Here is a 13745-nt window from a genome sequence, read left to right as displayed (position 1 = left end):
CACATGGCTGGACAGCGGTGTGGTCATACAGCCTGTAATGAGGATGCTGCCTGCAGTCATGCATCCAGTCTCTTATCTCTGTGCGGTAATGAGTTCTTCTGTGGATCCTGAGCCTCGAGGCTCTCCACCCGGCCCGCTTATAACGAGGCCATCATGACGACATCTGTGTGGACGGGAAGCAGGAGGAGAGACGACAGGAAGCAGCACTCCGGTGATGAGACAGAGTGGGCCAGCTCTGTGCGCTTTCCTAAACTTCAGCTGGAAATAAATGACCTCGTTTTAACTGTGACTGAGGAAATCTCTCGTTTACACGCTGACAAACAACATGCGTTCAGTTTGGGACGCTGCACTGTAGGGCTGCCACGATTAGTCGACTAGTCACGATTACGTCGACTATCAAAATCGTCGACGACTGATTTAATAGTCGACGCGTCGTTTGAAGCTTTGTAAGATCCCAAAAGACGCAGGAATAAGTAGCAGGATTTAAGAGTGTAATAACGGACTGAAACAGAAGATGGCAGCACTGCATGTACAAGGATGCCAGCTGCCGTTAAACCCCGAAGAAGAAGAAGCTGTGTCCCAGAATTCATAGCGCAGCCCAGCTCAGTTTCCAACAATGGCGGCAGCTAGTTAGTTTTAATATTACTCTTATTATTCTTTCTGGGTCACAAAATAAACGTTTAACATATTTTCAGGCGAGAATGTAGCTGTGTAAACCTCAAATATCTGCTCAGTTTATCAAGACACCGCATATTTTCAAAAGCGCTCCGACGTTTTCGGAGACGTCTGTTACCCACTAGCTAGCTAGTAGCTCGATAGCTAGCCGGGGGCTAGGCTAACTAGAGCCGTGAGAACACCGGACTCCCGGCAGATCGTTTTCAAACCCACCGCCGTCTTTCGCTACTCAGGTTAAACATGATATATGAGTCACTTAGATAACTTAAAAATGTTATTGTTTGGCTTTTTTTTAGTATTTTATTTGTTCCTGAGTAAATCAGTTTGTCTGAGATTAAAGTTATAGTTTTTACACAGCTGAATAAACATCAAGCAGACAGCTGATTATCAGAAGTGTGAGATGCTCAGAATTTACTCCGGTGTCCTGTTATATTTTAGATAGCAAGGAGTTTATTAAACTTCACCGAAACAATCTGCAAATGTCATTAAAATTTAATAAACTATCATCTTGTCTTTATTTTTAGTTAGCACAGACCTGAAACACTTAAAGCTGTAAGCTAATGATAGTTATATAAGAGCAGATGCTGCTGGTGCAGTAAGCTGTACCTTGTATGATTAGTCAACTAATCGCAAAAATAATCGGTGACTAGTCGACTATCAAAATAATTGTTTGTGGCAGCCCTACTGCTCTGTGAGGGCTGCCAGTATCTGCAGCTACAGTTAGCTTAGCACGCATGACTGTGTGAGGAAAGCTGCAGAAGTGCAGTCAAAAGTTGTTTCTGCACCTGCATGGATGTAACTGCACTGCAACTTTACCTTTTATTGCTCGCTGTGTGTTCACGTTTGACCCGATGGGATCATCCATCAGACACAAACCTCCACCTTTCACAGCAGCAGCAGTGTATTTGCACAGAAGCAGGAGGAGGGCGCTGGTCTGTTAGTTAGAGATGGATGACACTGTGTTTATGCCCTCAGCAAGGTTCATCATCAGCAACAGTGATGATGTGGAGTGGAACACACACACACACACACAGGGAAGCGATGAAGCCACTCAGTCAGCAGGCCTCTTAATGAGCTTGTTCATGCTGATGTTTGCATGCACAGACTGACTGATGGCTCCACGCTGCTGAACACTGATGATGATGTACATGATATATCTTTTTTACTTCTGTGTTACAGTAAGACCATAAATTGTATTAAGTGCTTTACAAACCTGAGCCAATAGAGTTACTAATCTAACGGAAACTGCACTAACTCCACCCTCTTGTTTGTTCCAGGTGGAGCAGACCAGTCACCCCGACCTGGTGTTGTTCCTCATAAAGTACCTGATGATGCTGATTGTAGGAATCCCCTCTGTGTTCTGGGTGGGCAGTAAGAAGACCTGCTTCGAGTGGGCCAGTTTCTTCCACGGCAAGAGACGTAAAGAGTACGTATGTGTCACACTGTGACGGCGTCTTTGTGTGATTTTGCTAAATATAAATAAGCTTACATGAGGTTTGTCCCAGTATTTACAACTCAAAGCGCTTCATCTCTCTGTGGTGATCATCAGATTTAGTTTTAACTTCAGAGCTGTGGATGGCAAAATAATGAAATAATAATTTAAAAAAGTATCCGAGTGTAGTTTGAATGAGACACACAGGGCAGCAACATCAGCTCCCGTATGTTCTCAAAATCCTCTTCAAAGCAAATGAATGGTCAACAATGAGGCCGTCTTTGGCTGTGTCCCAATTCAGAGTCTGCACGCTTGAAGTACGCATTTTAAGTGCGGTTACGTCACCGCCACGTGACGACGGCTGTCCCAATTCAAAGTGTACTTCAAATGCATACTCCAAATGCGCTGTCGATTTCCCCAAATATCAAGCGTGGTCCGGTGCACGCTTCGTGGTCCCATATATCCCACAATTCATAGCGCGGCGGTGGGTGTGGATTATTTTGCTGCAAAATACGGCAGAAGGGAGCGGCCGAAGAGGGTTTTTCCAAACTTTATTGAACTTATAAAGCGAACAGTCAGTCATTCCAGTTCAGTTTGTACAGTAGACATACAAGGCAAATAAGAGTAACAATATACAGCACAATGAAATAAGAAGGAGAAATAAATAAAGGATAAAAAAAGAAAAAAGGGGGGAATGTGGCAGACTTCATAAAACTTTGTACTTGAAAGTTGTGACAGCTCAGTCGTTAAACATTTCTGAATGAATTTCAATCAATGATAAACAGACGAGGGGCCTGAAAGCTGAAGGCTCCAGTTCCCATTCTACTTTTAAAAAGGAAGCAGAAGTAACCCAGCAGCCTGAGAGCAAAGTGCTCCATCAGCATCATTTGGTGTTATAAGATCTGATTATTCAGGACTTGATAAATGAGAATTTAATTATAGATTTACCAGTAAAGAGACACTAATATTGGGGAAACAACACATCGTGCAGATAGACAGCAGACTGCAGTTTCCTGTAAATGTGGACTTCCTGTCTCTTCCTAATCTGTTCTGTAGTCAATGGAGACACTAAACAAGGACTCGCGTTCTCTTCCCGAAACACATTTACAGTTCAAACATTTTACAGCTTGGCAAACTGAAATGTTTCCACATATACTGATTCAAATATTATTTTAAGGAGACCTGGATTTCATTTCTTTTGTGTTGCACGTGTACAGCAGCTGATGGGAGCGCGGCTGTTTCAGGGCAGCTGCTGACGCTCCGGAGCTCCTCACACATGGTCCCAAAATAACAAATAAAAACACGTTTGCTTAGTTATCACATTATAAATGCAGAGTGTGCACCTGTCTCACACACGTATCATTAAGCCTGATGTGAGGACCTGCAGGTGAGCGCAGAGCTTAATGTGAACAGATCCTGATTTCAGTCTTCAGTTTGTGTCCCTGCAGTGACGCCTTCTGAGGCTTTCACCTCCTCTGCACCACTTCCCCTCCAAACAGAGCATTAACCCCCTCTCCCGTTGCCTGCTCCACACATTCCTCAATCCTCTTCTACCACACCCACCGCCCCTCCACCTTCCCCCTCTCCCTCCCTTCCACCCTGCATCTTTCCCTGCCACCTCTCCCCTCCTCCTCTTCCTCCACCTGCTGCAGCAGGATGGTCAACGATAGCCGACAAGTGCTCCAGGAGCCCGACTTCACCCAGCTGCTCCTCAGGGATCCCAACACCCCCATTGTGAGGAAGTCACGGGGCACATCCACGCAAGGGACCTCCACACACGCCTCTTCCACCCACCTGGCCATGCTGGACGAGCCGCCGAGCGCCAGCACCAGCCGAGCCGGCTCCGTGCGCAGCGCCCGCTCCAAGATGAGCAGCTACCACGGCAGCCTGCACCGCTCGCGAGACGGCAGGTAGGTTCTGACATCGCGGTCTTTCATTAACCCCGCCCACCCGCACAGCCCCGAGGCTCATTTCTGCTCCTCTCCATTTAGATACACGGCCTCCAGTTTCAGAGCCGCAGACGAGCGGCTGCCATATGGGAGCCTGCCTCGTCTAAACCACCAATCACAGTCCAGGCACTGCAGCACCAATCACCTCGACAGCCTGTCGCGGCACGGCTCCGCCCAGAGGCTCGAGAACCAGTCGCGCCACAGCAGCATCAGGGACCTGAGCAGCGGGGCCACGGCGGTTCTCGGCGTGCCCAGAAACGGGATCCACAGAGTCCTGGAGGAGGATGGAGCGACCGCCTGAAGGGGTGGAGTCTGAGGAGGAGAATGTCGACGAGCAGCCACTGTGATGGGTTTGGGAGCTCAGAGCTGAAATATCGATGAAACAAATGCTGCATCAGCTTAGTGACAGTCTGGTTACAGAGGGGGGGGGGCACGGGACAGAAATCTTTGCCTTAAACATCCTCACAGCTTTATGACGTAGCCTCCAGTGTGAATCTTAGCACAGTTTTTAAACTCCACCCAGTCGGGGAACGACGACTGAGCCAGACAACTAAATGTGACCGACCGCACGACGCGGCTTACTTTGTATAAAAGGACTTCGATGATGGACACGAGACATTTGGAGCTCCGTCCTCTAGTCTTTAGTGTTTGGGAGGTTTTTGGGGTGGGGGTGGGGCTTAGATTTATTACCCTTGTTCCAGGTTTTCTTCTGTTTATGAGGGGCAGCCAATCAGGAGAAGACTGGCCTAAATGGAGAAGAACTGAAAGAACTGGTTTCAGTGAGGATGAAACGACTGAATGAAAGTTCTCAGATCCATCCACAGCTTTTAGATCTCTGCTGAATCTGAACCTGCTATTCTGCACACGAAGGCATTTTAAGTCTGCTGAACTTTCTAGAAGCCTCGCCTCATTTTAAAAGCTGGATTTTAGTGAGTGTTTTATTGCACCTGTGCAATAATGTTTGGAACGATACAAGGAAATCATGTCAGTCTGTGCTTTGCTGTTTTAAACCCAAGGGCTGAAATCCAGAGTATACATGCTGAATCCAAACTCCTGCCTTATGACTGCGAAGAGAACAAACCCAACAGAGGTGATGAAGCACAGATTCAATGACCTCAAGCAGATCACCAGCGACCTTCATGGAGCTGTACGGACACCTGAACACAGCTTACCTTCCCTTTCCGTCCGAACACGTTCGCTTTGAGCAGATTTACTCCGTCCTGTTTGCAAATGTGTCCTTACTAAAGTTAGAGCAACGTTTCCTCCAGAGGCAAAACATGTTCATAGATGTAAAAAGTGAATTCCTGTTGGTCATTTGTAATAAAGTTTCAAAACAATCAAAAGCTTCTGATGTTTCCTGAGGAGAAATGAGCACACGGTAACACTGAGTGTATTTGTAACAGCCCTCCGCTTTATTGAAATACATCGGAGTCAGGTTAATATAATGAGTTCTCCACGTAAGTGTGGCAGCCGCTTCCATACATTATTTTTGTTTTGACCTTACACCTTAAATATTTTTGTGCAAAAAAAGAATCTACATCAGCTGTAGTGGGTTATCCTCAGTAAAACACCCAAACCGCTCCAAAAAGAATAAAACGACAAACTGAAAACAAATGATTACATCTATAACATGCAAAACTGTACAAATTATTACAAAGCAATCCTAGAAAACAAAGTGGAATATGATATGAAAGAGCAAAACAATATAGAAGGTACTGGAGATAAGACCTCACTGAAATGTAAAGGCGTTTCCATTTCTTTAAATTGCGGCACTTCGGCCGTGAAGCCACCTGTCACCCAATACTCACTGCCGCCTCCACCCGAGTCACATTCCCTCACTTACTGCTGCCCATCCATCAAATGAATCAAACGCACCTCGATCGCGCTCATCTGACTGAAAATTTGTTTCCTGAGTTTCCCCTTCTCGCTCTCTTTGAACCGGGACATCTAGGATCAGATTTTCTGCACAGTATTGGCCAAAAATGAAAAACAGACGCCGCCTGGCTAACACCTCACACACCGGCTCGTCGTTCTGCAGATGAACTCGTCGCAGGAACGAAGGAGTCACTAGCTTAAAAAAAGTTCTAAGATATTTGGAGTAAAACCAGCTGGGAGCTCTAAACCTCTCTTCAAATTAAAAAATAATAAAAATAAGAACACCTGGAATGAGCTGTTTGCAGCTCTTTGCTGTGTTTCCACAGGGGGAATGACCACTGAAGAGTTTTCCCTTTCTGACAAACAGGACGAGTGGGATCATGTGGAGCGAGGCTAAAACCCTCTGTGGGTTCTTTGATGCCACGCCGCCGTGTCCCTCGGGTCAAAATGCCTACAGGAGATGAACAGAGGTAACAGGTTTTTGGCTGTGAATGCCCTGCTCTGCAGCCAGAAGCTGCCACACCGTTTCCCCCTCTTCTATTTTTTTAAAGGCCTTTCCACTGACAAAGGAAAAGTAAAGTAGAGTAAAGTAGAGTAAAGTAGTGCCGTGGAGGCGGCTCAGAGCTCCGGCCCTGTTCAGGTCACACAACAACAACAGGCAGAGGTCATTTACTCCATCGCCTCCAGAACACAAACCCAGGTGTGACTTCCTCGCACTGTTTACATTCTCGTTTTTTTTAATCCCTCCTCTTACAAATTTTCACGAGTCATTAAAACGTTGGTTGGAACGAGCAAAGTCGCGGCGCCTCCCTGTTGTGTCCGTATTTGGTGAAACAGCTCATCTCAGCGACCTTTCAAACACCGCCAACAGTCAGAGGAGCACAACAAGGCAACAACCGCCTGTGTGTGTGTCTGTGTGTGTCTGTGTGTGTGTCTGCGTACAGGCAGCAGTGCCGATACACAAGTCAGCTTTTTTCCCCCCACTCATATGAAGTGGAGGGGAGGGATGCGCACACGTCATAGAAACAACATGAAAACAAACAAATCTAAAATAAATCAGTAAAAACAAAATAAGTGGTTTTAAAATGGCTTCGAGTGCGAAACAACCCGGAATCACTCCAAACAAAAGCGGGAAAATAAAGGAGGAGTTTTCCGCCCCGTGTAGTTCTCTATAGTATTTTCCTTATCATATATTACTCTCTACTCTGAACCTATGTACATGACTGTGTCGGGAGTTTTGGCTGGACAACGTGGAGCGTCCACGACGGAGGACGCGCACCCCTGATGATGTCGTTCGCTCTGGGGAACCGAATGAGTTTGTCGTGTGATGTCACAGGAGCCGCTGTTGGAGCTTTTTGCTGATGGTGGAAATTAAAAATGTTATAAAGTCGCTGCACTTAGTATCAGGAGCAAAAAATAAAAGTAATTCCTTTTTTTATCTTTTTGCAGCACCCAGAGAGAAAGCAGGTGGGGGGGTGGGGGGGGGGGGGGGACTCCACCCGTCTGCTTCGCCCACAAAGCAGCAGAGCCCCTTTCCTCGTCTATGATTGATAAATAAATTAAAACACTGTCCCCTGAATCCCGGCGGGTCCTATGTACAAGTACAAACCTTCTGCTCTCAATAATATTTCATCTTCTTTTTGGATTGCATCGTGACTTTTTAAGAGTCTCTCAGTGAATCTCGACAAGTTGACCAAAAAGAGCCAAAATGGGAGCTTCCTGTTCCTGCATCACCTGCCCGACATCACACACACCTTCTCTCTCACACACTCACACACACAAGCCAAACATCAGCACCCACATGTACACCACTGATAGCATTTGATAGCTTGTCCCTCGCTGTCTAGCGAGTGTTTCGGCCCCACTGTGGAAGAACGCTGAGACACAGTGCGGGGGGGTAAAGTGGGACAAATCTTCTTTGGGAGGGAGTGGTGGGCAGGAGGTGCAGTTCTCTGGGCAGTGAGGGAACAATATTCAAAAAAGGAAGAGTTGGAGAATTTGGAGTCCTGTGCTGTCGGTGGGTGGGTCGTTGATGGGTCAGTCGGTGGGTGGGTGAGGGGGGTCGAATGGACCGCTGGGGGCTCATGTGTCCCAGCCCATCCTTTCTGTGCTCTCCAAGGACAGGGACTTGGTCTTGTGTGGGGAGGCCGGGCTGGGAGGGCTGCTGAAGGTGGAGCTGTTGGAGGCCGTGGAGTGGCGTGGGGAGTCCGAATCCTGGAGGAAAGAGGGAAGAGTTGGAGAAATTAGACGATCCCTTCCACAAAGTAAACTGGGACGTGTACGACAGATGAAGCTGCGCCTCTGTCTGCTCCTAACAGCTACTGATGACGAGTGCTTGCTGCACATGCACTGCTCATTAATCTGCTTTTTGTGACGGCGGGGCAGACAGGAAGTCAGACTGAGTGACGCTGACCCGCCCCCGCCTCGTCTTCCGCTTATGCAGATGAACGGCTCGATTGACCAGAAATGATCAGCTGAAGGAAAACAAACATGCAGGCAGGCCGAGCTGGTGGTGTGTGTGTGGGCTTGCTTCACCCTTGTACAGCGTGTGAGGCTCCTTCCAGCTCACTGATGTCCTGGGTGTTTCATACACTGTGTAATGTACGTTTCTTACAGTTCACCGATCCAATCGTCTATTTATATCCCATCTAAACACACCCCACCTATAAAACACTAAAGAGCACAGTCACACTACGGCTACACGAAGCACAGCTGCATGAGTCCGTGTAGATGGGCAGCAAAGGCGCAGCTACACTGCTCCCGCCCACATCGACCTGACACGCTCAAGCATGCACACTCTTGTTCTCTGTCATGAGAGAAGTTTTTTCCTTTGTGTGTGACGGCACAGTCTTACAACCAGGGGCCTCCTGGTGGCACCACCAATATAACGAGGAAACATCATGCATTGAAAACTTGTGTGGATTATTAATGCCAAAATATTTATGTTTATTCAAGTTTGTGACATCGTTCCTTTACTATGTATTCATTTCCCATCACCTGCTGAGTAACCAGAGGTCTGGTTGTGCTCTGAGCTGACAGCTCCTGGTTAGGAAACATGGGCAGGCCATCGGGGGGCAGTATGGAAGCACACATGCTCTGTGATTAGCGATGGTGAAGCAGCGCCGCGCCACTCCATCGGCAACGAAAGGCGATGACACGAAGGCCAGATGGTGCAGCTGAGAGATGCAACGAACCAATCAGAGGCTGCTGATGTGACGGCGCTGAAATGGTGCAGCGAAGGCGACTCAGTGATGTGTGTGTGTGTGTGTGTGTGTGTGTGTGTGTGTGTGTGTGTGTGTGTGTGTGTGTGTGTGTGTGTGTGTGTGTGTGTGTGTGTGAGATACACAGTGACACGGTGCTCTCAGTTGTGTGTTTGCAGCTGTTGACGTTACCTTCATCTTACTAAGCAGGGTCCTTAAAGCCCTTTTCAGATCGGGGGTCTTCTCCGACGGTGAGACTGCCTGCCACTGCAGAGGAGAGTTCAGACTCAGCGCCCAGCCCACAGACAACATGCTGGGGTGGGGAGGGATGAGGGGAAAGGGAGGGGGACAGGCACGAAGCAGGGAACAGCTGAGTTAGGATGGAGGGAGGCGAGATGGGGCAGGATGGAGTTGACAACGTCCAATGGGAAGGGAGGACCAGCAGGGGGAATGACAGGGGGACTGGGGGGGGGCAGCCGTCGCCCATAATTGCTGTTTTTATTTTTTTCCTGTACTCTCGATCAGAGTCACTTCATGCGAGTGAAAACAACTTAGAAGTGATGTTGCCGGAAACCATTATGAGCGATGTTGCACCACCAGTGCCAGACTGGAGTCTGATTGGCTCTCATCCGACCTAAAAGCTAAAAGCAAGAATCACGGCAAATACGGCCTCTGCTGACATCACAGGGAGCTAACACCTGCGGAGCGATGGGATGAGGAGCGCGGCCTGCAGATGTCGGGATGCTCGTGACTGATGGAGGAGTTTGGTTCAAAGGGGAGTACAGGCAGTTTCTGCTGATAATGTCTACCTGCTAAAGCTCACGACAAGAAAACAGCCGTCTCTATGTGGACGTCATACGAAGCTGATGTTTGATTGACACGATGTTGCAGGTTCGAGCCAACAGCCAGTAAAAACTGAGTTATTTAGTTAATGTTTGTTTAATACTCAGAGTCAACCTCACATGAAGCTGCACGTTCACTGACCTCTCTGTCGAACTGTGAGAGCGGAGCATCACCGCAGTCCACCCCTCCGCCAGAGGACAGGGAGCTCTCGGAAGGAGAGGTCATGGTCTGGCGTTTGGACCCGTAGCTTCCTCCTGACAGCTCCCTGCGCAGAGCGCTGCCATTCTGCGAGGACGAGCCTGCGGAGACGAGAGGAGGCGGCGGACATGAAGCCACAGACAGACGAACCTCCCCGAACGTGAGCTCTAACACGACTGCCGGTACTCACGTATGCCCAGTCCGCTGCTGGCACTCATGGAGCGGCCCGGCTCGGCCCGGTTCTTGGTGATGGAGGGAATGCTGACGGAGCCGCTGAACCCCGCTCGGCTATCCTGAACACGGACGTTCTGGTTTAAACACGCAGAAAACACACACACAGAGTGCAGTGCGGGGGGAGAGGAGTGAGGAGGGTGCACGTAAACACACACACAGGGCAGAAAAACATGATGCATGCTCTCTACAGACACACAACTCAGGACCAGACAGTGTCAGTGTGGGGGGGGGCTTCAGTATGTCAGGGATGGCACGCTCACGTGACAGGATAAGGAAGCATGTTCGTGTGTTTGCACATGTACCATGGGCAGATCCTTCAGGATCTGGATCCCATCTCCTGGTCCCATGTGAGCCACGTGGTTGAAGTTGGTTGGATTGGAGATCAGTTTGTTCCTCATCTCGGGATCTCGCAGCATCTCTCTGGAATCACAGACACAGGATCAGCGCGTCAAAGACAGCAACGAGGTTTTTCCTCCCTACAAGGATGATGCTAATACGGCTGGTTCAGTTAAAAATACAGATCGCAACCATCGGGCACAGGCCATCATCAGCATTGGAAAGCAGCTCAGAGTAACAGAACGTGGTGAGAGCAGCTTTGGGGAAATAACGGCGAATTCTCCGAGAGCTCCCGGCGGCGAGTACAGAGCTTCAGGTAAACTACCTCCTCTGCTGAAGTCGCTCCTCTTCGGGCACTCTGAAGGAGTAGCGTCTCTTGTTGTTCATGCTGCGCACCATCTGCTTCCGGCTGTTGTCTGACGTCTCCGGGACGACCAGCTCGTCGCCCTCTGAAAGATCAACAAAGATCATCGTTTGGCTGCTGATGCTGGACACAGATCAAAACCAGAGGAAGATTCAAACTGGCAACACAGAGGAGCGCTTGTTTTTATGCGACTTCCTTTAACTTATTGCACGTGACACAAACATCAGCTGCTTCCATCTGTGAGGGTCGTGATGACGGCCCAGCGCACACCTGACCTTTGTCACGCTGCAATTCGGTCTTACGCTGTCATATAAGCAGCTCACATCAGCTGGATCCTGACCTGCCACTGCAGTAGTTTGCAGGTAATCCTACGCTTAATAATAAAGACATTTAACAGCAAAATGCTAAAAAGAGACTGAGGACGAATTCTTCACCTCACACGGCACAGAGAGCGATCTTACCGGCCATCTTGTTCCTAAAGTAGATAAGGCGCACGGTTTCCAGCCCCAGCAGGTTCAGAGAGCCGTCCACATTCAGAGGTCGCATCTGGAGGGGAAGAGAGAGAATCTGCTGAGATTCAGACCAACGTGTGAGTTTAGTCCCTGGAGTCACCTCACACACACACACTCACACTCACACTCACACAGACACACACACACAGACACACACACAGACACACACAGACACAGACACACAGACACACACACAGACACACACACACACTCACACACACACACAGACTCACACTCACACAGACAGACACACACACACAGACACAGACACACACACACAGACACAGACACACAGACACACACTCACACAGACACACACACACACACACTCACACAGACACACACACACACACACTCACACAGACACACACTCACACACACTCACACACACACTCACACACACACTCACACTCACTCACACTCACTCACACACAGACACACACACTCACACACACACTCACACACAGACACACACACACACACACACACACAGACACACTCACACTCACACACACACACACACACACACTTACACACACACACACACACAGACACACACACAGACACTCACTCACACAGACACACAGACAGACACACACAGACACACTCACACAGACACACACACAGACACTCACTCACACAGACACACAGACAGACACACACAGACACACAGACACTCACAGACACACAGACACTCACACACACACAGTCACAGACACACAGACACACACACACACACAGACACACACTCACACAGACACACACTCACACAGACACACACTCACACAGACACACACACACACACTCACACAGACACACACACACACACTCACACAGACACACACACACACACACTCACACAGACACACACACACACACTCACACAGACACACACACACACACAGACACACAGACAGACACACACAGACACACTCACACAGACACACTCACACAGACACTCACACACACACAGTCACAGACACACACACACACAGTCACAGACACACACACACACAGACACACACTCACACAGACACTCACACACAGTCACAGACACTCACACACACACAGTCACAGAAAAACACACACACAGTCACAGACACACACACACACAGTCACAGACACACACACACACAGTCACAGACACACACACACACAGACACACACTCACACAGACACACACTCACACAGACACACACAGACACACACAGACACACAGACACTCACAGACACTCACACAGACACGCACACACGCACACACTCACACACACACACACAGTGTTTAATCTGTGATCTGTGCAGCCATCAAAGGTCAGACTGAGCTTTTTCCAAAGCTGCTGAAGCTTCGGTCACTTCCACACCGACCTTTTTGACCGGGATGGTCTGAATCCACTCCATGGTGTTGACATCAAACACGTCCACGGCGTTCTCGCTGTACACGGACAGGTAGGGGGCGTTGTAGCCTGAGGAACATAATACAGCAGTTTCACTCTTTCAGATAAAAAGTACACAAACAACATCCTGTAAGAGCCCAACAGTCACGCTGACTTGTATAAGCGCAGGGTGACGGCCCGCACACACGTGTCGCATTCACACATCTGTGTATCAAACTGCGCGCACTCACAGGCAGCGATGGGCACAGCCGGCCACATGAGCTCCTGCTGCCGCGACCTGCGGCCCTGCGAGTCCACGTACACCCCGATGGCACTGAAGCACAGCAGCAGCTCCTTGCTGGAGATCTCCACGGCACAGAGGGCGTCCAGGCCCTGCTGAGGGATGAAGGCCAGTGTGTGGTCCTCAGCGTGGAGCAGGCTGACAGGGGACATGTCCCCATGGACACTGTGGAGGGTTTCAGGAGCACAAAGTCAGACTCATGTACGCTGAAGGGGAGCGCAGCTGTAATGATGTAAAGTACCTGTAGCGCATGAAGCCAGACGGATAGCCCACACAGAGACGCTCACTGAGCAGACCCATCCACTGAACCGGCCCCGGGGCCTGCAGCTCCCGCAGCCGACGGTGACGCATTTTACTCTTATTCACCTGCAGGAGTGTCATCAAGTCACATCAAGTCACATCAAGTCACATCAAATCACATCAAGTGAGCAGTGGCAGAAGCCTCGAGGGTTA

The 13745-nt window shown here is 49.1% G+C and overlaps 2 protein-coding genes across 12 annotated transcripts in view; one reads left to right on the top strand and one right to left on the bottom strand.

Moving 5' to 3' along the window:
- The window catches only part of fzd3a (frizzled class receptor 3a), a 34401-nt gene extending 29675 nt beyond the window's left edge, over window positions 1-4726 (top strand). For 2 of the 4 annotated variants that reach the window (XM_085246944.1, XM_085246945.1), the window contains exons 7-9: window positions 1953-2101; window positions 3607-4017; window positions 4099-4726. In XM_085246944.1, coding sequence (XP_085103070.1) covers window positions 1953-2101; window positions 3607-4017; window positions 4099-4357 — 819 coding nt within the window. In that variant the 3' untranslated portion in view covers window positions 4358-4726. The remainder of the gene's footprint in view (window positions 1-1952; window positions 2102-3606; window positions 4018-4098) is intronic. The other 2 variants (XM_085246947.1, XM_085246946.1) reach the window with 2 other exon arrangements.
- A 719-nt stretch (window positions 4727-5445) lies between these two features.
- cdc42bpab (CDC42 binding protein kinase alpha (DMPK-like) b) overlaps window positions 5446-13745 on the bottom strand; it is a 71911-nt gene continuing 63611 nt past the window's right edge. For 4 of the 8 annotated variants that reach the window (XM_085246935.1, XM_085246938.1, XM_085246941.1 and 1 more), the window contains 10 exons: window positions 13534-13658; window positions 13243-13457; window positions 12984-13081; window positions 11568-11652; window positions 11068-11191; window positions 10709-10826; window positions 10363-10480; window positions 10116-10273; window positions 9324-9398; window positions 5446-8145 (listed from right to left, as the gene is read on the bottom strand). In XM_085246935.1, coding sequence (XP_085103061.1) covers window positions 8014-8145; window positions 9324-9398; window positions 10116-10273; window positions 10363-10480; window positions 10709-10826; window positions 11068-11191; window positions 11568-11652; window positions 12984-13081; window positions 13243-13457; window positions 13534-13658 — 1248 coding nt within the window. In that variant the 3' untranslated portion in view covers window positions 5446-8013. The remainder of the gene's footprint in view (window positions 8146-9323; window positions 9399-10115; window positions 10274-10362; window positions 10481-10708; window positions 10827-11067; window positions 11192-11567; window positions 11653-12983; window positions 13082-13242; window positions 13458-13533; window positions 13659-13745) is intronic. The other 4 variants (XM_085246940.1, XM_085246943.1, XM_085246942.1 and 1 more) reach the window with 2 other exon arrangements.

Source organism: Mchenga conophoros, linkage group LG15 (assembly GCF_057382185.1).
Source record: "Mchenga conophoros isolate Kocher_MC1m ecotype Shallow Benthic linkage group LG15, M_conophoros_male_GT1.1, whole genome shotgun sequence".
Classification (NCBI taxonomy): Eukaryota; Metazoa; Chordata; class Actinopteri; order Cichliformes; family Cichlidae; genus Mchenga; species Mchenga conophoros.
The sequence above is the reverse complement of the archived record's forward strand: the minus strand, read 5'-3'. Positions and strand labels throughout refer to the sequence as shown.